This window comes from Rhea americana, unplaced genomic scaffold, assembly GCF_003343005.1.
Source record: "Rhea americana isolate MKP2758 unplaced genomic scaffold, rheAme1 scaffold_77, whole genome shotgun sequence".
Lineage (NCBI taxonomy): Eukaryota > Metazoa > Chordata > Aves > Rheiformes > Rheidae > Rhea > Rhea americana.
This window is the reverse complement of record NW_028186945.1, coordinates 2,345,160-2,368,828: the sequence shown is the minus strand read 5'-3', so window position 1 is coordinate 2,368,828 and position 23,669 is coordinate 2,345,160. Positions and strand designations below refer to the sequence as shown.

The window sequence follows — 23,669 nt, the reverse complement described above, 5'->3', positions numbered from 1 at the left end:
CCCTGCGCCCTGCCGGGGCTGCCTGGCGGCGGCTGGGCGGGAAAGCAGGGCCGGCGGCGGCGGCGGCACCGCTCTGCTGGGCGGAGAGCGCTGCCTTAGCCCCCACCCCCCAGAAGCCGGTGGTCGTTGTGCTTTATTTTTCTTTTTCTAAATCGAAGCGGCTTAAGGGGAAGAAAAAAAAAAAAAGTTGGGAACTAAGATTTTCTTCCAAGTTATGTAACTCCCAGCTGGTGCTGAACGCAAATCAGACCGAGCCGGTGGCGTGTCCCTAAGCCCAAGCGTGCATCGAGGTCGCTGCGTTCCAGTTTTCTGTCCGAAGTGAACGGAAGCTGTTCAGCAGCACAGTGCCGGAAAATAGAATAGCTTTCAGTAAAGTCTGTTTTGTTATGTTAGCAGTTCCGTAATTTATCAACGTGGCTTTTTAACTTAACGATTTCAGTAGGTGTTCCTGCTTCCAAGTGTATGCGCCTTAGAAATAAAACCAAAGCTATATCTTTGAGAAAAGTAAATGGCTTAAATTATTCTCAGTGAATGCAGGAATGTATCTGAGGAAATCTGTGCTCTTTTGCTGGTAATTAGAGTAGATGGTCACAGGAGTTCCCCCTTACCCATAAAATTTAATGGGTAGTTTAAAGGTATTAGTTTATTGGGCTTTCTAGTAAAGGATGTTTTAGTGTGTTGTGTGTAATTTCTAGTGAGGTCATTGAGAGGCTGGAATACTCTGGAAATTCAGGACTGAGCCTAAGGCACATGTTTGGTCATATTCTAAAGCTTTTGTTTATTTTTTGATATAATAAATCTTATTCTTTTTAAGACAGAGGTGAAATTCATCGGTTCCAAGATGTCATCAGTCAAACGCTTGGTTTATGCAGTCATCCATTTCTTGAGAGAGCAGAGTCAGATGGATTCTTTCACTCCAGATGAACAAGAAAGCTTGGAAGGTAAGTGATAAAGGTGATAATACATACCCATGTATGCACTGTACATACAGACATTAAAACGTTTGGTGTATATTGTGGAAGAAAGTAACTGGAATGACTTAGTTGAAACTGCCACCAAATACTATCTGCAAATACAATCAAGACATTAATATTTCTGAGATTATAAATTCGAAAACATCTCTCTTTTTTAAAATGAAATTTGTACTACCTTATTTCTCAGCAACAGATATTTTGAGTCTCATTATAGTAGGCAATGCCAAAATATAAACTGTGGGAATGATTCATATATGTCTCCCCCAACTTTTTGCCAGCTGATTCTTGTTTCGTTTTAATGTTTAGTTGCTTTCTACATTTTGTGCCTGTTGGTATCTGTGACCAGAATACAGGAGAAGTTGGTTTCTGTCAACCATGATGTTGTGATGTTGGCCAGAGGGGAGGGGTAAGGAGTAAAACATGAACAACCATTGGTTTTGGTATATGGAAAGAACACCTGTTTCATTCTTACAAGAATTCCATGTAATTCATGAGGGAAGGCTAAGAGACCCAAAGAATACGAAAAATAAATGTTTCACAGCACTTTTTCAAATGAATCACAGCAGTTCCAAAGAGCTATAATAGTATTTTCAGCATGATATAGTTTCTATTAACAGAAAACATAGCCACAGAAGACATTCATTCACCTTTGTAACTTTGTAGTATCTATCTTTTTCCTTCATATTGCTCTCATTCCTTTTCCTTGATTCCTAGAGATTTCTTGGGGACTGGTAATCACAATGTGGAATTAAGTAAAAGAAGAACAAAAAGATCTTAATTTCAGAATTAGCTTTTCAAATCATCTGTTTGAAAGACCTGTGCGCTGTTTCAAGCGGTCTTTGGTTGTATGACCTAACAGGAGGAGGAAGCCTAGGACCGGCAATGCAATAAACAATATCTAAGGAGACAACCATTGAGTTTTGTGAAATTTGAGGAATGAGGAGCGGACCTTCCACAAGTACAGAAGCAGATCCTGCTTCTCAGAGGCATGAACTTTAAAAGATAAACATGAAATGTTCTTCCTTCCAGTGTCTATTGGTTTTATAGTACAGTTGTTCACTAACATAAGCAAGAAAAGAAGCACATGTAGGATGCTATTCAAAGGATATTCCACAGATTTCGTTTTACATCACAGTCTGGAATATTTATACATTTGAAAAGTGATAGTTATGAGCTTAACCTGTATCAGTATCTGATGAGGAATATTTGTTCAGCTGATGAAAGAAAGTAATGTTTTTAGAAATCATATGAGAGATGAGTTATATTCCYTTTGTTTTTATAAAACTGATAAACATTGATGGGTTGTGATTTTAGCTGATTATTTTCTCAGAGCAGCTTTAACCAGTATCTACCCAAAAGAATCAACAATTTTAAGAATCTATTTTCTGAACAAAAAGACATTATAATACTTCAGTTGTGCTTAAATACTGATGTAAAATTTAACATTTAATACAGATATGAAATCCTAATTTTAGAGCTTCATCCTGCCAAAAGTATGGTGCCATATGCTGTGTGTTAGAGGATCAGAGTCAGGCATTCTAAATACTTGACTCATTTTTAGTTGTGCAAGATTATCTTCACTGCATGTGGAATAACTGTAGCTCCACTGTATCCCATGTGCTTCCATTTCCAGGTAGTAGGTGTTGGTGTGAGCCCCAGGAGTTCAGAAGGGAGGTGGGTGTCTGCTCTGATTGGCARGGTGGTCAGTACAAGCTTCAGCAGCTGCCTTGGCCTCAGAAAGTGTGTGTGACAGTGGAAGGAATAGGAGGAACAGATAAACTTGGTGGCTTGAGAGCCAAAGACACGAGAAAAATTTTGCATTAATGGCTCAAACAGTGCAGCAAGTCTCTCCCATCTTTCTGATTGCTTCTAGCTTGCACAGCTAGAAGTTATGGCACAGTTAACAGTGCYGAACTCTATTGATGAGATGGTGAAAGACTGGCAGTCTGGTCTTTTGATATGCTTTTTAGACAAGAACAAATCTTCACTCCATTGATTTTACTGGGGCCAGGATTTTACTATAATACATGAAAACAGAGTGGTTACTGATCTTTCAACAACCTGAAACATCATCTGGTTTGAAAAAGTTTGAGCTTTTGCTGTGTTTTTATTTTTACGTTGTTGTCTTGCATGTTAGCCAGTGATTACTATGCTGTAAAATAGTTCTAACCTACTAATTTATCATGTAAGAGCTCTTAGTTTAGTTGTACCTGTGATAGAGAGACTATAAGGAGTCAGAGTGTTCCATTTTTCAGTTAAAGGAAAAAAGTAGGAGTTCGCTTTAACAACTAATTATTTCATGGAAATGTCTACCAGTAACAATGATATATTCAGGATTACTTTGTTTAAGCAAAATTTAATCATTATTGCACTTTGCAAAAATCTCCTTGATGATAAAGATTTGGTGTCATGGACTTAATGCCTTGAGAAAGAAAAGGAGAAAGTTTTATTTTAAATGTATACAAAATCAAAAATGAAGTGAGGCGTTCAAGAAAGGGAATACCTTCAGGTGAAAATAAGTTTTAGAGAACACTTGGTAAATATACAATGGGCACTGCCTTCCTATTAAGTCATATAAGGAAAATTACMTATCTAGTTTCAGTGAGTTTATGATAGACTTTATAAGAAGTATTATTAATGTATAATTCAGAACTTGAAATAATCAATACTCACTTAACTGTAATTAAGTTTTCCTACATATCAATGTAGTGCTAGGACACAAACAAATTTAACCCGGGTCTGTCAGTGTTCTTGCTTGGTAATTTAGAACCTGGCAAAACAATAAACTTTTAACATTTACAGATACAGGAGCAAGTTACATGCATATTTAGTCATGTATTCAATCAGCATCACATACTATTAACATAAATTTTGTATCATACTTGTCTTTTTCTGAATCACTTCTATTGTATACAATCAAAGATTAAAAAAATACTTCTTCCAGCTTTTACTGTTTATTTTACAAATAAAGTATACATTTTTGGCTTTCTTCACAGCTATGACATGGAAAACAGGCTCCTAGATTTGCCTTTTTGTTGTTAATAGTCAACAATTTTACATCTGTGATTTCTAATTTTGAGCCAGCATTTATGTTTGTTATAATGCAAATAAATATTCAATTTGCATGTAATTCAAACAATTTCAACATTCAGTTTTTAATGATATTTAATTTGAAAYTAGAGTTCCTACTCCTGGTTATCTCTGGATCAGGTTCAGGCTAAAAACATTGTACCTATAAACTAAGATGTAATAAAAGTCATTTTTCTTAATGCAAACCAGACTTTAACAGGGAAGAATTTTTACTTCTCAGTTTTTGGTCTAGGTGATACACCTTAACGGAAACAGACTACTAGATTCTCCAATTATATCAGTATTTTTCTTATAATCCTAAGATATTATAATTAACAGAATATATGTATATATACAATTATATATAATAAATATACTCACATTTTTACATAAAAGTTGATAAATGGCAATTAAAACTTCACTTAGGCATTTGGCGCCTTTTTTTTTTTTTTTTTTTTTAGAATTGCTCACTTAAGAAAGGTTGTGAATGTACTTATTGCAGGATTGTGAGGGCCATTTGATCCTTTAACAACAGAACATGCGAGAGGATATTGCAAATATATTTCTTTGTACTATAAAGGCTTGTGTTTGACAAAGCATTTTATTAATGAACAGTGGCTTCAGATGAGTATGTTTTACTCCAAAAAAGAGAGAAATAGTAAGTATTTGTATATATCTAGCATTTATTTCCAATAAAGGTGAGTTTCTTCTAACTATTATGTTATGCCACACAAATGGGTTGTGGTTTTTAGGGGTGGGGTATGTGATACATGCGTATTTGTATTATGTATTGTTATGCTTTTGTTAAAGCCGTACATTTTTGTGTAATAATATATATATTTTTGAATGAGTTTTGATTTCAGTTCTCTTAATGATAGAGCTATGTATAGATTTTGTATAGCTTATACTATTATCTAGCAAATCAGTTCTGTGGGGATTAGATAGCCTCTGTTTATTTGATGTTGTGTTCCAAAGAACTGCTCTTACTAGTTCAATAAGGAAGTGAACTACAGCTTTCTAAATAAATTAATGAAATTATACTTTTGTTGAAAAACAGGCGACTTTATTTCTCTCTCTCTCTCTCTCTCTCTCTCTCTCTCTCTCTCTCTCTCTCTCTCTCTCTCTCTCTCTCTCGTAAGTTGCAATTCAATGTCTAGAGACTGTTTTTAAGATTAACCTGGAAGATACTCATCTTGCACCTCCACAGCATTTGATAGAGATGTTCACAAATTCTTTTCACAAGGTAAGCATTGAATTTAGATTCTGGAATTACTCTGCCAATATGTGATAAGATTTCATATTGTATTCACAACCTTAAAGTGTTATATAGGTCAAAATAATGTGGAAACTTTAGGAAAATATGAAAAAAAAAAGTGAAATTACCATAAAAACTGGCAGAATGAGAATCTTTGGGGATAGTGGGAGGAATTAATTTCAGTCAGGCAAGGACAATTCCGTATGGAATATTATTAAATAGTGGATGTCTCATTCTCGCTTGAAGTTAAGCATTTTGCCATTCCCAGAGATAATTGTCTGGAAAGTGCTTGAGGTTATCCACAGTTTTCTGATGCCTCCGATTCCCATGTGGAAATAATTGAGTCATTCAGCTTTAAAAAAGGCTGYGTGAACACTAACCTTAAAATATGAACTTTTAAAATGTAGACTAGTATTTCACATCATATAGGACTCCATGGTACAAGAAGCACAGGAACCACCAGGTGGCAAAGAAAAGAGTTAGAAAATCAAGACTGTAGAAACAAATCAGTTACTTCTTTTCTCCTTGAATTCCTTAAAATTTGTAGTGAGCTATAAGGTTTCTTCAGTGGTGGAAAGAAACCTATCTTGCTCTTTTAAGGATGTTTTAGTTCTTTCACACTTCCTGTGCACTACAGAAAATCTGGTTGATTGCTGGTATGGTGGAATAATTCTTCCCAGGATGAAAGAAGTTTTTTGATATGATCAGGGCTTATATTTAATTAAAAACCTTTTTTTATATATATCATGTACACAGAATGACATGCTGCCTCTGTCAGATTCTTTACCAGAGGATGTTGAAAAGGCTGACCAGCTGAAGGATGAAGGTTTGTAATTAATAAACAAACGTTACACTCTTGTTGGCTCCTGGGGATATTAAGATTTTTGGTTTAACGTGGATTGTGATAGTATAGCAGCTGGGTAGCACATCCCACACAAAATCTTGGGTTTATATTCTTTGGTGACTGTTATGTTGTAAGAGGGATAAATGATGTGCTCTATGTGGGATTTAAGAAAGTACAGTCTATTCTCTGCCTTACTGCTTATTGCTCAAGACATTGCTAAAAGCTAATAGATGACACGTGAAGTCATGGTCAACATTCTTTAGTAGAAACTTTAAAGAATGAACAATTATTGTTCAGTATGTAATGGCTTTCTCTGTCCATGTAATTTTTATACAGTTTCTATTTCATACTGAAAAAATTATCTGATATCAAGCATTATATGCTAGTTGAATATTATACCTTTAGTAAGGTTACTGTCACGTTACTATCATCAGCATTTCACATGATTTTTAAAGCAAATTTATATGCTTTATAAAAATGGCAGGCAGGACAGTTGTTTATTTTCCCTTTGGTAAGTTTTATTGCAGTGAACATAACAAAGACAGCTGTATAGAAGAAGTCTTCACTAATACTGACCAAGACCGAGAAGGAATTCATTTTATTTGCTCATTCAGCGAGGAAAAAAAAAGACATAGAATGATTGCTGATATTGGTATTAGATTTATTGAACCTTTGCAAATCATGTTCTTAATGACCTTTTGGATTTCCTAACACCTATTTGGGTTTTATAGGAAAAAATAAATATGTTTCTACTTGCAAGGCAGATGTAATCCTCCAGGAAAAAAAGAAAAAAATCAGAATAATGACTTGGAAAAAAMCAGACCATATTTGAGAATGAATTCAGAGTCTATTGTCTTAAAATTGGCCGTCTGCAGCCATTATGAATGACAAAAAGAAAGCACAGTCCATTGCGGTTTTTTGTTTTTCTTTCTTAAGAAAAACAGTAACCTTTTCTTTGTGCTTGTTGTTGAAGTTGGTCATTACCTCTTTACTTCTGAGAATATGAGTTCAAACCAGGTTAGTTCACAAGTGAAAAGAAGTAAGAAGTAACCTACCTTTTGTGCATGCTGGCTTTTCATTTTACTGTCCGCAATTGTCAGCTCGTGCAGTGAAGAATACCTGCAGCACTTAGTACAGTAATTGGAGTTTTTAGTCCAGTTCATAACAATGGATGATCTAAATCACTCACTTCTGTCTTGTCATCTGTGAACCTTTGTGTCTTTGTGAACTGGACTAAGAAAATGAAGTTAGTGTATGCTGTGCGTTAGCCTTTATGTAGTGTTACTAAAGCAATTCATATCTCTACTGAAAAATTTGAAGGAGTCTGTACTTCAACAAAAGGCCACTTAATAGCCATTAGAGGCATTAGTAAGGAGTTCTGAAGTGCTTAAAATGCTTTTGCTTAATTTCCCTTAATAAAACTAGACCTTCCTGTCCTGTTCTGTAATGCTGCTTTTGACCTATCAATCCTGATTTTAACACATGTATTATCTATCACCACTGTCATGTTTTCAGTTCTGAGTACTTCTCTGCCCTGGGCTTAGGGAGATGAATTAGATGAATTGTTAAAGTCCCTTTGAGCCATATAATTCTACCACTTCCTGGCTTTTATCTTCGTGATCCCTTACCGATGAATAACTTCTTTCACTTATTTTGCCACCACCTTGCTCCTTCTCTGCTCTCAAATCTGCCGTGGTACCTGTAGAAATTGACTGATGAACAAGGAAACAAAATCAGATAGCTCTGTTTTTTTTCTTGGTTGTTATTTATGAAAACCAGGAAGTAATATAATCTTCAGACAAGTAAATACTTGATTCTGTTTCCCTAATCCTGTGTATCCCTTGATGCTTTGTGCTTAATATAAGCTATGCAGAGTAGAGAATGTGTGTGGGTTTGTATAGTATAACAGTGGGTTGATCCTAAGTAGAGCTTCTAGGTATTACCACAGTATACATACTAATAATCGTATTTTCACTATAGAAAGACACACATTAATTCCTAAAATAAAACTATTTGTTTCTTTTTCCATTTTAAGAATTTTTGTCTGGCATTAGAATAAAATACCACAATTGCTTTTCCTTTTGTCCCAAAATGCATAGTCTCAGCAGAAATAGTAGGTCTCTCTATTTGCTCTTTTTCCTTTAGCCAGATTCTGAGTTGAGGAGAGCAAGATTGGTACCTATTTATACTAGCTGCAACTTAATCCTGGATCTCAGGTCATTGTTATTTCAGAGCAGTATTGGAAATTCCAACGTTAGTGGTCACTGATAACAATTTTGTTTTACAGAAATGTTAATTACTGCARTCTTATTGGTCACAGTTGGAATTTTAATTGGGCTAAAAAGATCAGTTATTTTAACTTGTGAATCTCAACTCACAAGAACATACAGTGTGAAGCATACCTTCACCTTAAATCAAAGGAGAGGTGGGCTTCTGAAATAGAGTACAGGCGTAGTTACATTCTGTGTATATTGCAGGCATACGTGTGATTATGGTTTCAGTTTACCTTCTCATTGACAGAGATTGCCGATATAGTTACAGTCTCTCTTATATTACTTTTGAATAGAGGTAATTTTGTACTACATTGGTGATACTTAGTTACCTAAATTTGGTTGTGTTTTTTTAAGCTCTCCAGTGCTCACAAATAAATGCAAGCGTAGTTGTTTTCGGTTAGTACTGGCATTTAGGACGGCTTGCTCCACAGTCCCTTGCATGAGAGATAGCATGCTGCACTGGCTGAAACTTTCAGCCTTTGCTTACGTAATTATTTACATCTGTAGCAACCTGTTGACACTTTCCAAGGATCTCTTGCTTATTTTGGGATAGGGATGAAATATTTTGCCAAAATATAAGCAAGTCTGTCACTCTCCTGCCAGCTTATTTCTTGACATTGCTGGAGAGCCAGGGATTGCTTTAGGAACTCAGAACTAGGGCTTCATTTTTCTATTATTTTGTCATGGGTAAAGAAAGAAGCTACCTGCACTGCCCTGTGTCGAAGCAGAAAGAATGCAACTAAAGTGTGTTTTCTTTTGAATGAACTTACCCTAGAATTTTCTTCCCATAGAAAAGGTAAATATATTTCTAGTTTTTCACTGTAGTAGGCTACAAAGATTAAGAAATGGCAAGCTTTCTTATGGACCAGAAATACTGAATTTTGATAGCTTCTTATGGTGAGAAATTTTAAATCTGAATCATTTTAGGCTGTCTGTGCTATACATGCTCTTCATTATCTTGAAGTACTGCATCTGTGTTATCTTGGAGTACTGCGTTCAGTTTTGGGCTCCTCAGTACAAGAGAGACGTGRAGCTGCTGGAGAGAGTCCAGCATAGGGCTACGAAGATGATTAGAGGGCTGGAGCATCTCCCCTATGAGGAACGGCTGTGAGAGCTGGGCCTGTTYAGCYTGGRGAAGAGAAGGCTGAGAGGGGATCTTACCCATGTCTACAAATACCTTGAGAGGGGGTGTCAAGAGGATGGGGCCAAACTCTTTTCAGTGGTGCCAAGCAAGAGAACAAGAGGCAACGGACACAAACTGAAACACAGGATGTTCCACCTGAATATAAGGAAGAATTTCTTTCYTGTTAGAGTAACAGAGCACTGGCAYAGGCTGCCCAGAGAGGTTGTGGAGTCTCCTTCTCTGGAGATATTCAAAACCTGCCTCGATGCAACCCTGTCTAACAAGCTGAAGGTGACCCTGCTTGAGCAGGGGGGGGTGGACTAGAAGGGACCAGAGGTCCCTTCCCATCTCAACCATTCTGTTATTTTGTGATCTTAATGACTAAACTCTGTGAGAGCTGCACAGAAGTAGGACTTAAATGCTGCTTAGGTTTTGGTTTTGTTTAAYATTACCATGTTATATGGGTAGCAAGTTGTTGGGAGATGTGAGAAGACGAGACCAAAAGGGATTTAACATATAGCCTACTGCAGTATGAAGTTTCCAAAGATACTGATGAATCTAAATTACAATGGAGGTGTTGTGGTTGAACAGCTTCTGAAAAGAATGGTCTTTGCTTAACAGCAGAAACTAACTAGAAAGTATAAAATAGCAAGATGAAAAGGGGAAAGTTTGTGGCGGACTACCATGTACATACACTTTTACATACATAGTAGGTACTTTTATTTGAATTATTTCATGCCAATTCTATTTAAAAGAATGTATCTCAAAAAAGTGAAGTCATAGCTGTCTTATGGATGTTATAGTGTGACCGTTTTGCTTTCCTACATGGCATTGTATCTTTTAACTACTTAAGAGCTTTCTGTAATTTCTTTCAGGCAACAATCACATGAAAGAAGAGAATTATGGTGCTGCAGTAGATTGTTATAATAGAGCTATAGAACTGGATCCAAACAATGCAGTCTATTATTGCAACAGGTAAAAACAAAATAATGCGCCCCTTTTCTTTGTCAGAGTTCATGAACATAATTTTGAAGATAAATTATGAAGAAGATCAAAACAATATGAGGCTAAAAATAGCTGCTATTCAGGAACTAACATGTTAAATTTGTAACAGATTTATTTGAAGATATGAATATCAGAAATAAACTATCTATATTAGCTACATATGTAATATGGACTTTAAAGGCAGTCATATAACATGAGAWCAGGTTGTTGTAAGTTAGAATCTCTATATTAAAGCATGATTTCATAATTCCAAGTCTGTTAGAAGTAAGAGCTTTAAGAGCTTCCCCCCCGGTGTTCCAGTGGATCATCTGCCATCTTTCTCTCACCGTATTGACATTCCATGAAAAAGTGTCATTAACATGAGTATAGCATTTTGGAGATTTCAAGTGTTGTTTAAGTACTCAGCATCTTTATATAGGACCTGATGAAAAAGTAACAAGACTATGTTACTGTAGATTCATAGTGTAATTAATTCCTCATTGTGCTACTGAGACGGGACCAGATGAAGTCTGGTAGAGCATGTTATCCCAAGAGCCAGGAGTGTAAACATTCAGCTGTACTGTGCTGAAGGCCAGTACAGGAGCATTAGGAGGATAACCTGTGAGCCCTCCTGGAAGTGACCTGTCTCTACACAGTCAGTGTAAAGCTGCTCTGCTCTATACCGTTTGGTGCATCTGTTGCCAGAAGGACTTAACAACTTGAATGTAGTTAATCTGGCCTTGTGGATTTTTCTGTTTTCTGAGCTATGTTTCCATTACTTTAGTTKTTTGTGATAAATACAAGTGAAAGATTTGGTATTTAGTGACAAGCATAAAGAGGCAGGAAATTCAGCTTACTAATATTACATCAAATATTCAAGACAGTTCAGAATGTAAATTATCTATTTTTCTTGAGAAAACTGATCGCATAAGTCATTTTAGGTTTTAAATGGCTATATGTGATTCCAAAGCCTCCCAAAATGAGTAAAAGTTTCCTCATTAGATTGTGCTTAGGCACCAAATCTGTAGTTGTCAGAAGAGAAGAAATACTTCACTCTATGTGCAACATCATCACAGGTTAAATGGGTGAAGAACAAAATGCATCTTGATGTCAGTGAGCACAGTATTGTGCAAAATTATTTAAAAGAATGGCAGGCAGTTGCTTGGAATTTTGAGGGTCATGCAGTATCCAAATAAAYATAGACCTTGTTTTTTCTTCTGCTAGTTTGGAATCAGTGGAGAGTTACTGCCTCCAGCAGTATTGCTTTTTATTTGTAGCGTTGAGAAGACAAAGCTGAGATCACTAAAAGTTTTAACTGGCCATATGTATTACCTGCCAACATTGGTAAACATTTTCAGTTCAAACGCAAGACTAAGCATTGTCCCTGATTTTATCCAGTCTTTACTGAAAGGAAATTTTAGCAGTTTTGATGTTTCAGAAAGCAGAGAGAAGAGCGGTGAAAAATGTGGGCATCCTTTGAATGTTATGAAATGGCAGTAAAAATATACTTCTTAYTGGAAAAGGGCAATTGTATAAAATACTTCTGTTTAAACAATGAATCTATGTAAACATTCCATTATTGAGAGTTTCAGTTCTTATAATAAGATTTGTAATGCATTTTGTGTATAGTTATGTCCTGATTCTGGAACAGTTTATTAGAATTACTTATTCTTTGCCTTGTTAAAGGTGAGCCTGTGTTCTCCAAAACCCTAGTCTAGCAATTCATTTAAGCACATAATTCAGAACGCTTGCGTGTCCCACTGAATTAAAGAGAGTTGAAGCATTTTCTATACAATGAATGAAAAGCCAGTAAAATTAAACGTGTCTAGTCCAAGTTAGCCATGGACTTGTGAATCTCTGAGCTTTTTTTCTTGTTAYTGCTTTTTGACAAAGTTCTCTCTCTTCCCTGTCCACTTTTTTTTTAGGGCTGCAGCTCAAAGTAAGCTCAGCAACTACAGTGAAGCGATAAAGGACTGTGAGAGAGCCATAGCAATAGATCCAAAATACAGCAAAGCATATGGGAGAATGGGGTAAGCTAATAAAAATCTGAGTAGACACTGAAGACTAAGTGTAAATCACTAYAGGTTTTCTAAAATCAGTGGAGCTATACTGTTTTACTTCAGCTGACAGTCTTAGCCCGAAAGTATTGCAGTTCTCTAAAAATGATACTATTGGGCTATCACCTTTAAGCTTTATAGAGGCTGTTGATCTCAGCAATTTCGTATCAGTTTTAGTCAGTTTGCATTTTCTTCTTTCAGTTTACCAACTTTGCAAATTTAGTTTAGGAAGTCAAGATATATATAAATGTGTGTGTGCATGTGCATGTGTGTGTATATATATATATATATATATATATATACACACACACACATACATATACATACATGCGCGCACACACGCATACATTTTTTTTATGTCCTACCTCATTATGAGTAATAAGAATTCTGTAGTTGGAACAGTGAGTCTAGTGTGCTAATGATGCTGTTAGAGAACAAAATTCTGAAAGCATTGGGGCTTTAGTGCTAACAGGAGTAGACTTAATTTTTCTGTTCAATAACTCTCAGGAAGCAGATTTTTTTAGTAAGAGTGCTGTATCTTGTTAGTAAGTTTTCTGAGTCATGTCTGGGAGATTAACCGTGTTATCCCTTTTAGGTGGTGGGTCTGATTAAGTGCTATCTCAGACAGTAATGCCAGGAATATTCTCCTGAACTGTATATCTACTTGAGTGAAGGGCCATTGTGTTTGGAGACATGCAGCTTTGCATTTTCAATAGTCAAACATATTGTGAGGATCTGGGCTGAACACTGCTTTAGACTTCTGGCTTTTGAGATGATGTCTATCTAGTATATTAAAAAAAATGCTTGGAATTGTTCTTGGAGGTCAGCTGGCACAGAATGGTCCATGTTCATATTATTAAACTCTGCTAGTCTGCATTATGGAGTGGACAAATTCAAACTGCCTATTGCTAAATTGCTTTAGCCTGTGTTAACTTCTGAACCATGCCCCAGAATTGTTTGGAATAATGCTAACTGGCCTGGGACAAAACTATGCCAGGGGCCATTTATCTAAGAGTAAAGATAATGGAATTCTATTCCCTGAAAATCCTCCCTGAGAGAGTTTATTTTATTAGTACTAATGCAGCCTGATTGGGTTAGATAACCTCAAAAGCCTTAGTTAATTCACTTCTAAATTTCTTTTGTCTTGTTTAACACTCCTTGATTTTGCTATATGGAGACATGTTCTAGAGATCCCCAGATTTCAGTGAGATGGAAATCACAGACTGATTTAACTGGAAATTGGAGGTTATTTTAGAATTTTGGATGTAAGACCAGTGTGCTTTTTGATATACAGTGTAAGTGGGATCATACTTATGGGATCAAGTTTCTTTGATAGGCTGATACATTGTTATTATGGTAGAGGATATATTTTGAGCTAGAGGCTGTTGCTTAACTCAGTAGATGGATGTAATAATTCAGTTTGCATAAGCTGAATATGGAAACAGTGCTTGCTTAGTAATATCTAAAAAGAAACAAGTGCAGAAGCTACCATCTCAACAAAAAATCGTGTGAGAAAGTTATGTTTTCCTACTGCATTACACAAATGTATCAGTTTTTCTGAGGATTTGACATAAGCTCTGTGTGTGTGTCACAGGAAAAAAAAACACAAGTGCCACAGAAAAATACAGAGACGAGAGCCRTATACTCAGTTAGAGATGCCTGCAGCATAACCCAGAGAGAGCACTTGTCTAGTTAGGAGGTAGGCCTGGAACTGTGAACAAAGAAACTGTTGTCCTGTGTTCTGACTCACACTGTGATCCAAAAAGCAGGATTTTACATATTTTCTTTGTAAATAAGCATAATTGCATCTCAAAAATATCTGATTGTAGTTCTCCTCTGATCAGAAACAACTATTTTGGCCAAATAATGGGCCAAATGGAGAAAAAATGGAGAAAGTTGTTTGAAAGCAACTATGTTAAGGGAGAAAACATGAAAATTGCATGGGTTCCTTCAGGAGCGCAGTGAGTTTCAAACTATTACTGATGTATCTCATGACGGAGTTTGTAATGACTGGGACTGATGCAAGTAGCACTGAGCTCTCTTGCCTGAGACAAAAGATCTGGCAGGCTGAAACTTCTGGTTCCAATATCTGGTTCCGTAAAGCTGCAGAATTAATGTGAAGAGTATCTTTCACCTTACTTACCACTTTGCCTTTCTGAATGTTCTCTTGGATCAAAACAACTGGAGGAAATATTTAGAGGAATTCAGAGCTCTTGTGACCAGAGATGCTGGATCTGGCTTGTGCTGTCAGACTAAATCACAGTATGCCAAAGAGTTTTTAACAAATCTTGCATATATGTGAAACAGTTCTTCAGGGATTCACTACTCTGCAAAAATATATGCTTACACTAAGCAGTAGTAGTATGATAGCAAATCTTGCTTTAACTTTGTACTGAAGATAAAAATTAGTTGTGAGATAGTGTTGTATTTAGAGCAGAAATTGTCAGTATCATTCTCTTTTGATGCTGATTTATGTTCCAACCAGGATTTTTTTTTTAATTTCACATTAGGTTGGCTCTGACCTCAGTGAATAAATATGAAGAAGCAATTACGAGTTACCAAAAAGCACTCGATCTTGATCCAGAAAATGACTCTTATAAGTCAAATTTGAAAATAGCAGAACAGAAACTAAGAGACATGTCCAGTCCTGTAAGTTAGCTCTGCATCTATTTATTTACTGTAGTTTTAACTGAGGTTTTCTAAATAAATTAATTTTCAAATGTAATTTGTTTTTAGACTGGAACTGGACTGAGTTTTGACATGGCAAGCTTGATAAACAATCCTGCCTTCATTAGTATGGTGAGTATATCCTAAGTTTTGCATTATATTGTTTTTATGACTGAATTTCTAAGAACTCTTGTTCAATAAGTCAAGTGATTTTAGTGCTTACTATAATGGGCAATTGTTTCATTATACTGAATTTAAAACTTCTCTCAGTGATTTTACACTCATATCAGTAAGTGAAACTTGTATCTACTCTAATGCTTATCTGATTTCCAACTGATCCTATACTACTGATGAACAAAAGTATGTACAGATTAGTTATGCTGTTTTTATAGATGGCATAAATAGCAAAATACTGGTAACAGCACGATGAAAAGATCTCTCTTTTTTTGTTCCTCACATAAGCAGTTAGCAATGAATACAAAAAAAAAAAAGCCTCTTAAATGAATGGCAGTTGATTCAGATGCAACCTATCCAAGAATGAAATAACCAATACACCTTTTTTTTTTCTTACCATTTCAAGTTATCCATTACTTTTGTAAGCACAAAACTTGGAGGTGTGCAGATAATAAATACAAAAGGGCTTTCCTTTACTTCTAATACACTAGAAGGTTGTGGTTTTCTCCCTTGGTCTTTCTCCATAGGTAGCTTTCTCAGCAAGATGTTACAGATTAACTTAGAAGAATAGGATTGGGAGGAAAAATGAAAAAATCAAAAAATTTATTAGAAAACTCAGTTAAGACTTTACTACCTCTCTGGCACCTCCTGTAGGACAGAACATTTCAACCAGTGCTTCAGCATGGAAAAGCACTGCATGAGAGAGATCAAGAGATCTGGTCTAATACTGCCTTCTAGATAATAGAGATGGTAAGCAAGGAGGAAGAAGTGAGTGAGTTCTCCAGTGGCATTAATGATTAAAAGCACTGGAACTCCATGTACCGCTTTGCTGGCCATGTGACTTATTTAGTCAGTCTGCATCTGCTTAGAGTCAAAAATGTATTCTTCAATATGGAGCTAACTGTGGGGCAGGAATTTTTTTCTGTCACTTCCAGAAGATGCATGGCAAAGTAAGTAGAACAGAGGGCATTCAGCTAGAATCGAATGTGTTYGGTTTGTTGTTGTTTTAAATTGACTCTGACCCTGAGAAAATTCCTTTTGGGCGCCAATTTTTGCCCAAACCTAGATCGGAGTCATTGCTGATGCTGGAGAGAACAAAAGCTGAATTTGGCATTTTATGTTCAACGGTAGACTAGAGAAGACAACTGATTTACTTTGGAGAGGTTTTGTGGAAATATATTTTGATCAATAAAATAAATAGTGTGTGTCTATTTTTACATTTGACAAGATCAGTGAACAAGCAGATACTCCATTGTGCCTGTTAGTCTTGTGTTCATACAGCCATTGATTTCCATAGGAATTACAATACTGACTTTAAAGCATCGTTTGGCTTATTCTGTAGTATCTGTCCATACATACTCTTACCCTACGGTAAATACAATATAATTTTTGAGGTATGTCATTAATGAGAAATTTAATAGTTTTGTGCTTACTACAAAGTAAGAAAATATTCAGATTACCACAAAACCATGAGACAAAGTAGATCCACAGCCTGGTTTACTCTRCAGTATTATATTCATGTGGCCATAGCCTTAACAGCTTATATCCCCTTTAGTAATAGCTGTAAAATTAATTTATATAATCTGGGAACCAATAAAAACCAAAYCTTTCCCAGTAAAGCCCAATAGCAAACCTTAGACCTTAGAAGTCTGAGTTTAATATTTTGGTTTTAGGGTACTGGGGTTTTGTGTTTCTTGTCTTGATGTTCTGTTTTTCATGTCTGACTCCGAATAACTGTTAATAAATTGTAATTGGTATTTATTGTCTAAAGTATAACAAATTGTGTCAGCTTCACATCCTAGAAATACTTTCCTGTTATGATGATTTTGCTTGGGATCATATGTGCTCTATGCACATAAACTTAGCTTATAATTTGTAACAAAATAGAAGATACACCTTGTGGGTTTTTGCATATCTTCCTCAATGATAACTAAATAGTAAATGTATTATAATGTCAGCTCTATATTGTCTATTTTAGGCAGCAAGCTTAATGCAGAATCCTCAAGTTCAACAATTGTAAGTATTAATGTGGATTATCATTGAAACTAATGTCTTTATGGGTTGAATTAACAGAGAAAAAATGGATAGTGCTGTTCTTCTGATAATGTAATTTTATTTTTGTGTAATAACTGTGTACAGTTCTACTGTAAGTAGAACTACTGCAGTTTCTTCCTCCTGCGTCTTCTCTCTTCCTGGAAGTTTATTGTTCACTCTAAAGGTCCCTACATACCCCAATGCCAACCCTGTGTTAACTATTCCAGGATGTCAGGGATGATGTCAAATGCCATTGGTGGCCCTGCTGCAGGTGTTGGTGGCTTGTCAGATTTGTCCAGCCTGATCCATGCGTAAGTGTTATGAATCACATAGTTAAAACTATATTACCTTTTTTTAGAAGCAGCATTTTATGCCATCTATTTAAAAGAGGTGGTGTCAAGCCAGTTATGCTGTGGACTCTCCCCATTGTATGCCTGATTATTGTTAAAAYTAAGTAGTCCAAGACTTCTACTTTCTGCTGTCTTGTTTTCTTGCTTTGCACATTTCAATGTCAGTGGCAGAACTGTGCGCTCAGTTTCATGCACTGTTTGCTTTCTAAATGCCACTTACTAAAAATGCTACTTTAAAGGTTTAGGTGCTTCTGCATCTTGCTTTTAAATCGCATTGATCAAGTTACTACCTAGGATCCCAGATACTATTYTGAAAAGCTACAAATTAGTGAGCACAGGTTGCAACATTCTGAAGTTGACTTCTGACTGACAGTGCTCCGGCRTCCTTACATTGAGAGTGGGAGGGCTCTTCTTTCAGGGAACTCAGGATTTAATAAGAGTGATTTTTTACAAAAGCCAGGACCTAGCTCATTTATAAGACAATAATGATAATCCATCTGGAACACAGTGCACAACAACATGCACAATTTGCTTGTATGGCAAGTCCTCTTAACAGGTATACAGTTTTAGTTTATTCCAGAATTCTAACCTGTTTCAAACCATATTTTAAGTTTTGCCTGTCCAGAGCAAAAGTAATTTATAATTCACATTATGAGAAGGAATCCACCTCCACCAAAACAAGGGCTGTTTTGGCAAAAATAGTCTCYCATGCGTTTATCTCTAAAAATAGTGGCTTTCCTTCAGCCTGCACTATGCTTAAAGGTGCCTTGATAAGCTCTGCTACCTGAGCAAAATGCAGAAGTTGCAGAGAATCCCACACCAGGCTATTCAGGAAGTAACAGATTCTACTCACTTGCTTTTCCTAATAAACTAGTGCCATGCATTTTACATACACTTAATCTTACCTATTCACTTTACTCTAAGTTGCAATTGTTGTAGAGGTGGATGTGTCCTTACTGCAGTCCTGTGAGACACGTAGGTGCAATGCTTTTTACTAATGACCTTCTGCCTACCAGCACAAGTTGGCAGCAGCATACTTCACCTCTGCAAAAGCTTATAAAAGGTTGCCCTTCAGCTAGGAGAGTATTTTTCTTACACAACTATAATGGAGTCCCTTGAAAAGAAGGGAGCAAATGACTGGAGCAGTTCAATTGCTCAATTTCAGTCTTAGCAAATAAGATAATACTACTTCCTGAGTGTTATCAACTACAAGTAGTAGTCCTAAAGAATGAAAATGAAGACCTGACAATGATATTGTTTGGAGAGACTTTGACTAGATAAAACTCAAATGCCATAGATTTGAGTACCATCATAGTATGGTATTAATCTTTAGTCTTAGCTTTCTTATAATGCAGCTTTCAGTTACATTAGAATATCCTGTTTTCTTACAATTGCTGCTTGTCATTCTTTTTTTTTTTTAACTTGCTGTTTAATATAAAACTGTTCAACACAGGGGGCAGCAGTTTGCACAACAGATACAGCAGCAGAATCCTGAGCTCATAGAGCAACTGAGAAATCATGTCCGGAGCAGATCATTCAGTGGCAGCACTGAAGAGCATTCCTGACTTAAAGAAGGGATATAAATTGGAATGGTATATAACCCCCAAATGCATACCATAGTTAGTAGCAAAAGTACCATTGTAACTCTTCTGCTTGAATAGAAGACAGAAAATTCTTTGTGCGTGTTCTGCAAACAAGAGTAAATCTGTTAAACAGATCTATTGCACATTAACTTGGAACATATCATTTATGTATAGTTACTCTGAAAATAACACTAAATAGACCGAGTGGTTTATTAAAATCCCAACATACATACATGTCATTTTCAGTATGTGCGTTAGATTGATCTCTGGGACTTTTKAGTGAAGGAGTTTTGTGGTGGCCTGATAAGCTTGCATAATAGTTTAATTCTAAAATCCTAGTGTAAAAGGTCTGTTATTCTGATAGTGARAATCTTTATGGCTGTATTCCCTGCCAAATGTGCTATGAAACAATACATTAATCAGCCCTTCTGATGTACATCTGACGTGCCCCGTATAACAAGCATAAATCAGTGTTGAGTATAGAGTGCGAAAAGTAATGCTTGGAAAGCTCGTTTCTTCAAGACTGTGGCAGGGCTGAAAACAGTAATACGAAATACTTTTCAGCTTAGTTTGGCAGGAGAGAGGGAGATGATTGCATACAGAGGACTACCACAAACTGTACAGAAAGAGAGGATACTAATCTTAAGTAGGAAAATGCACAGAAACCAAAAGGGAACTTTCTTGGGAAAAGGGAGGAGTGTTGAGAATTTCTAGGATTTTCTACTGCCATGTATATGCTTAAATCATCATGGTAGCCCTGGAGGTCAGCATTATGGTACTATTTGCATAGCCATGGCAAACTGTATTACATTCTATATGTATGCAGTATTTAACATAAGCTTAAAATCTTTTAACTGTAATGAGCTAAAACTGGTCCCATGACTGTACAAATAATTAGTATTGAAAATTTATCCAAAAACTGCCTTAGAAAGAATAATTCTCTATATAATCTCATGTGGTAAATCATTGATTTAAAAATACCTAAGGACTGTAAAAGTTGCATTATACATATGTATCTTAAGTGATGGTTTTGTGGCCAAGAAAGATATTTCCAGTCTTTGGTATTTCTGTCTCCACCCTGGCGTTTCTTGCTTGCCTCATCTTACTCTTTCAGATACTACTGCTTTTCTGTTTTTTTATTTCATTACCTATTTAATTCTACTTGCGGTTCATATTGCTTTCTGCTGCAAGGTACGTTTATTTTTACTTAGGGAAATTCTCAGCATGCACAATTTCCTTTTGATATATAAAAACTAATTTGAGGAACGTGCTTTGATCTCTGCTGACTAGCCAGCCTGAAAGCAGTATGGGGAGGACAGTAGAGTCTCCTAAATGGAGAAATACATAGGAACCCCTGCACCTCACACATTTAATCTGATTCATCTTGCAGTGAAAAAAGAGCATATAGATTAGAAGCAAATGTGAAATTAGAGGCTAAGTAGGGTACTTGACTCTTAATAGATACTAGTTGTTGCAGCAATTGTATGAGTGAGTCTGCAGCTATTAAGACAGGACAAAAATGGAACTAAATCCAAGAAAAAAATCAGGAAATCCATAATAACATCTGTTGAATAAAGACTTAAATCTTAATAAAATGACTAATAACTTTATTCAATAGTTTGCCTAAACTATTAAATTCTCATTGAAATTCTGCTCTTTTCTACTCTCTATTGAAATTGCTGTAGCTGCATTTTTGATGCTGTAGAAATAGTTACATAAAAATTAAATGCATTTCCAAATAACTTCTGACTTCACATTATCATGACAAAAGAGAATCCCTAAACGTAATCCTTTCTCAGAGGTAGGTCAGACTCTGTATGTAATCTCTTCAAGGTAACTGCTACTTAGAAAGTTAATTCAGTTTCAGCCTGTTCAGTTACACTCAACAGACAGGATGATACTCTTTGTAAGAAAAGACTATGGAAGCTGTGAGTGAGCTGTAACTATTGTATAAATACAGCTTGGAGAAGTATGTTCTGTCAGAGAGCAGCATCACTCCTATCACTCCTGGGAAACAGGAGTTWAATCCTATCCTATTAAATTTCTTTTCTTTCCTCTTACTTCTCCTTCGTATTTTCAACTGCTTAAAGTGAACTCTAACTTAGATAAGGGGAACCAATGAATACAGGGTGGACTGGACRGCACTTGAGCTATCACACTCAATTTACCTTTGCTTTCTGAAAGTAATCTTTGTGTAGCTGGTTATCTTTCTACTTCAAACCAGCAGCAGTGTCAAGAAGCCCTTAGTTCCTTAAGAATTGCAAAATATGAGAATAAGCAATGACTGTCTCTAGAGGTTGTTCTGTCTTGGGTAAATATACTCTTTTCTCCTTTGATTTTTATTGTTCGTAGATGCAGCSCTATTAACTTTATGGATTTATGGGAGAACTATCTCCAAAGTAAAATGGAAATACTGGTTAATTATGCTGCAAACTACTCTTGAGATCATCTTTATAAAATGGTAACTTCCATTTCACACACTATAATATTGTCAAATATACATTTTACTCCAGTAGGGATTATATGTAACCAGAATATTTACCACAACTTTGGTATTAGCTAGCCCTTTAGGAATGTGTTACAACTGACACGCTACTTTTAACTTGTAAACATCCTGGGTTTTTTGTATATTAACAGAAAGAGCTTTATAGCCTGAATTAAAAAAAAGAGAAAAAAAGAAACACCAGTAACAGTAGCTGTCATTACATGCTTTTCCAGCTGAAACCAGGAACAGAGGGACCATTTATGCTAAAATCTGTTTTGCTTTGAATAGGCTAGTTTGTTTCACAAAGTCAGTCATGCAACGCGTCTTAATCACAGGGTGAGGAAGGAATCTTTCCCTGTGTAATAACGGCACTTTACTTTGCACTGAAGTTTTTCATCCTGGTACATCAAGTGATAAACAACAATCCCAGTAGCCACTGACTTAGTTTGARGCCAAATGCAGTTTATCATCATTTAACTGAATAAATAAGCATTTAAACCTTTTTGTATTGCTACTGTTTCAACAGCAAATAAGTGTGATAATTGTTTAGAGAGAAAAGTTTTGCACTCATGAATTGTAAAATCCTGTAACTAGCTTGCATGGAAATATATTCTTCTAATTGTACCTCATCAGAAAAACATCTAATTAAATATTCAATATAGAAATAGTTTCAGTTGTACTTTTGGTTTTGTAATAATTAAAAAGTTAACTTCTCCACAGCAAAAGYTGCAATTGGTTTATAAAAAACCTATGTTAACTGTAACTAATTCATGTAATTTTTGCATAGTGGTTTGTCTGAAAAATCACTCATTCATACTGAGAAAGAATTTGTCTCTAACTTCTGAAGGAAACTTCCAACGCTGCTTGAGGGCTACAGATAGTCATAAGTCATACTGGCAAAATGCAGTTTGCCTGCCATTTCTGTCTTTCTCCTACCTCTTACTACCACATGGTTGTATCTATCTCCTTTGTGTCATTTAACTTGAAAACAGATTATAAATAAAGTTATTTACATTTTTTGTGTGGATAGTTGTGGTTTTGCTCTGTTCTAGTCTGTTGGTACATCTTTAACCAGGTTGTAATACAAATTTTAGCAGGTTTACCTTTTTTTTTTTTTTTAATATCTGCTTATGTTGGTTGCTATGCATTTTATTAGATGTGCAGGGTATAGTTTTACTTCTTTTTGTTTCATATGGGCAAACTCCATTTATCCAATTTTTATTTATCCAGTATTTTAAAAATGGGTTTTACACCTAATTTTCACTGATAAAAAGATCTTAATTTTGAAAGTATTTAAAGATTGTTAAATGCCAATATGGCAGCTGAAAACTTTGACAAGCCCTTGAGTAGAATCTTTATTACTGTATGTCTGTAAATGCTACTTAAGTGACCAGCTTTTCTAGTTTTCTGTATTAAATAGCTATCTTGGGGTGACCTTGCTTTTTCAGCCACAGTATTTCAGTCTTTTGTCAAAACAAARCTAGGGCAAAGTATGGTTCAGTGCTTAAGTAAGTCCTGAATTCCTTCCTGCGTTTGCTTTGCGGAAGAAACTTGATCTAAGGCAGGTACATAGTGGTTTTCCTCAAAGCAATGCCCCCAGTGCCTCTGGAGTGGGAGGAGCAGGTTGCACCACCTCGTTTAACAATCTAGTATCCAAGTTTAGTAATTTCTTTAGTTTTCAAATAATTGTGAATAGTRTGCCCTTTTTCAGCATGCCCTCTCTCCCAAAGAAAAATACACCACTCACTCACAAAGTTTCTACACTTCCCCAGTGCACAACTGGGACAGATTTGCTGT

At 35.9% G+C, this 23,669-nt stretch overlaps 1 protein-coding gene across 5 annotated transcripts in view; it reads left to right on the top strand.

The window, feature by feature from the left end:
• The first annotated feature begins 118 nt into the window (after positions 1 to 118).
• Positions 119 to 23,669, top strand: part of SGTB (small glutamine rich tetratricopeptide repeat co-chaperone beta) — a 36,032-nt gene continuing 12,481 nt past the window's right edge. For 2 of the 5 annotated variants that reach the window (XM_085322359.1, XM_085322360.1), the window contains exons 1-10: positions 119 to 369; positions 815 to 941; positions 5,183 to 5,286; positions 6,055 to 6,124; positions 10,414 to 10,513; positions 12,448 to 12,552; positions 15,090 to 15,228; positions 15,316 to 15,378; positions 17,399 to 17,436; positions 17,682 to 17,765. In XM_085322359.1, the coding sequence (XP_085178485.1) occupies positions 842 to 941; positions 5,183 to 5,286; positions 6,055 to 6,124; positions 10,414 to 10,513; positions 12,448 to 12,552; positions 15,090 to 15,228; positions 15,316 to 15,378; positions 17,399 to 17,436; positions 17,682 to 17,765 (803 nt within the window). In that variant the 5' untranslated portion in view covers positions 119 to 369; positions 815 to 841. Of the gene's footprint in view, positions 370 to 814; positions 942 to 4,504; positions 4,702 to 5,182; positions 5,287 to 6,054; positions 6,125 to 10,413; positions 10,514 to 12,447; positions 12,553 to 15,089; positions 15,229 to 15,315; positions 15,379 to 17,398; positions 17,437 to 17,681; positions 17,766 to 19,257; positions 22,900 to 23,669 lie in introns of those variants that run through there. The other 3 variants (XM_085322358.1, XM_085322362.1, XM_085322361.1) reach the window with 3 other exon arrangements.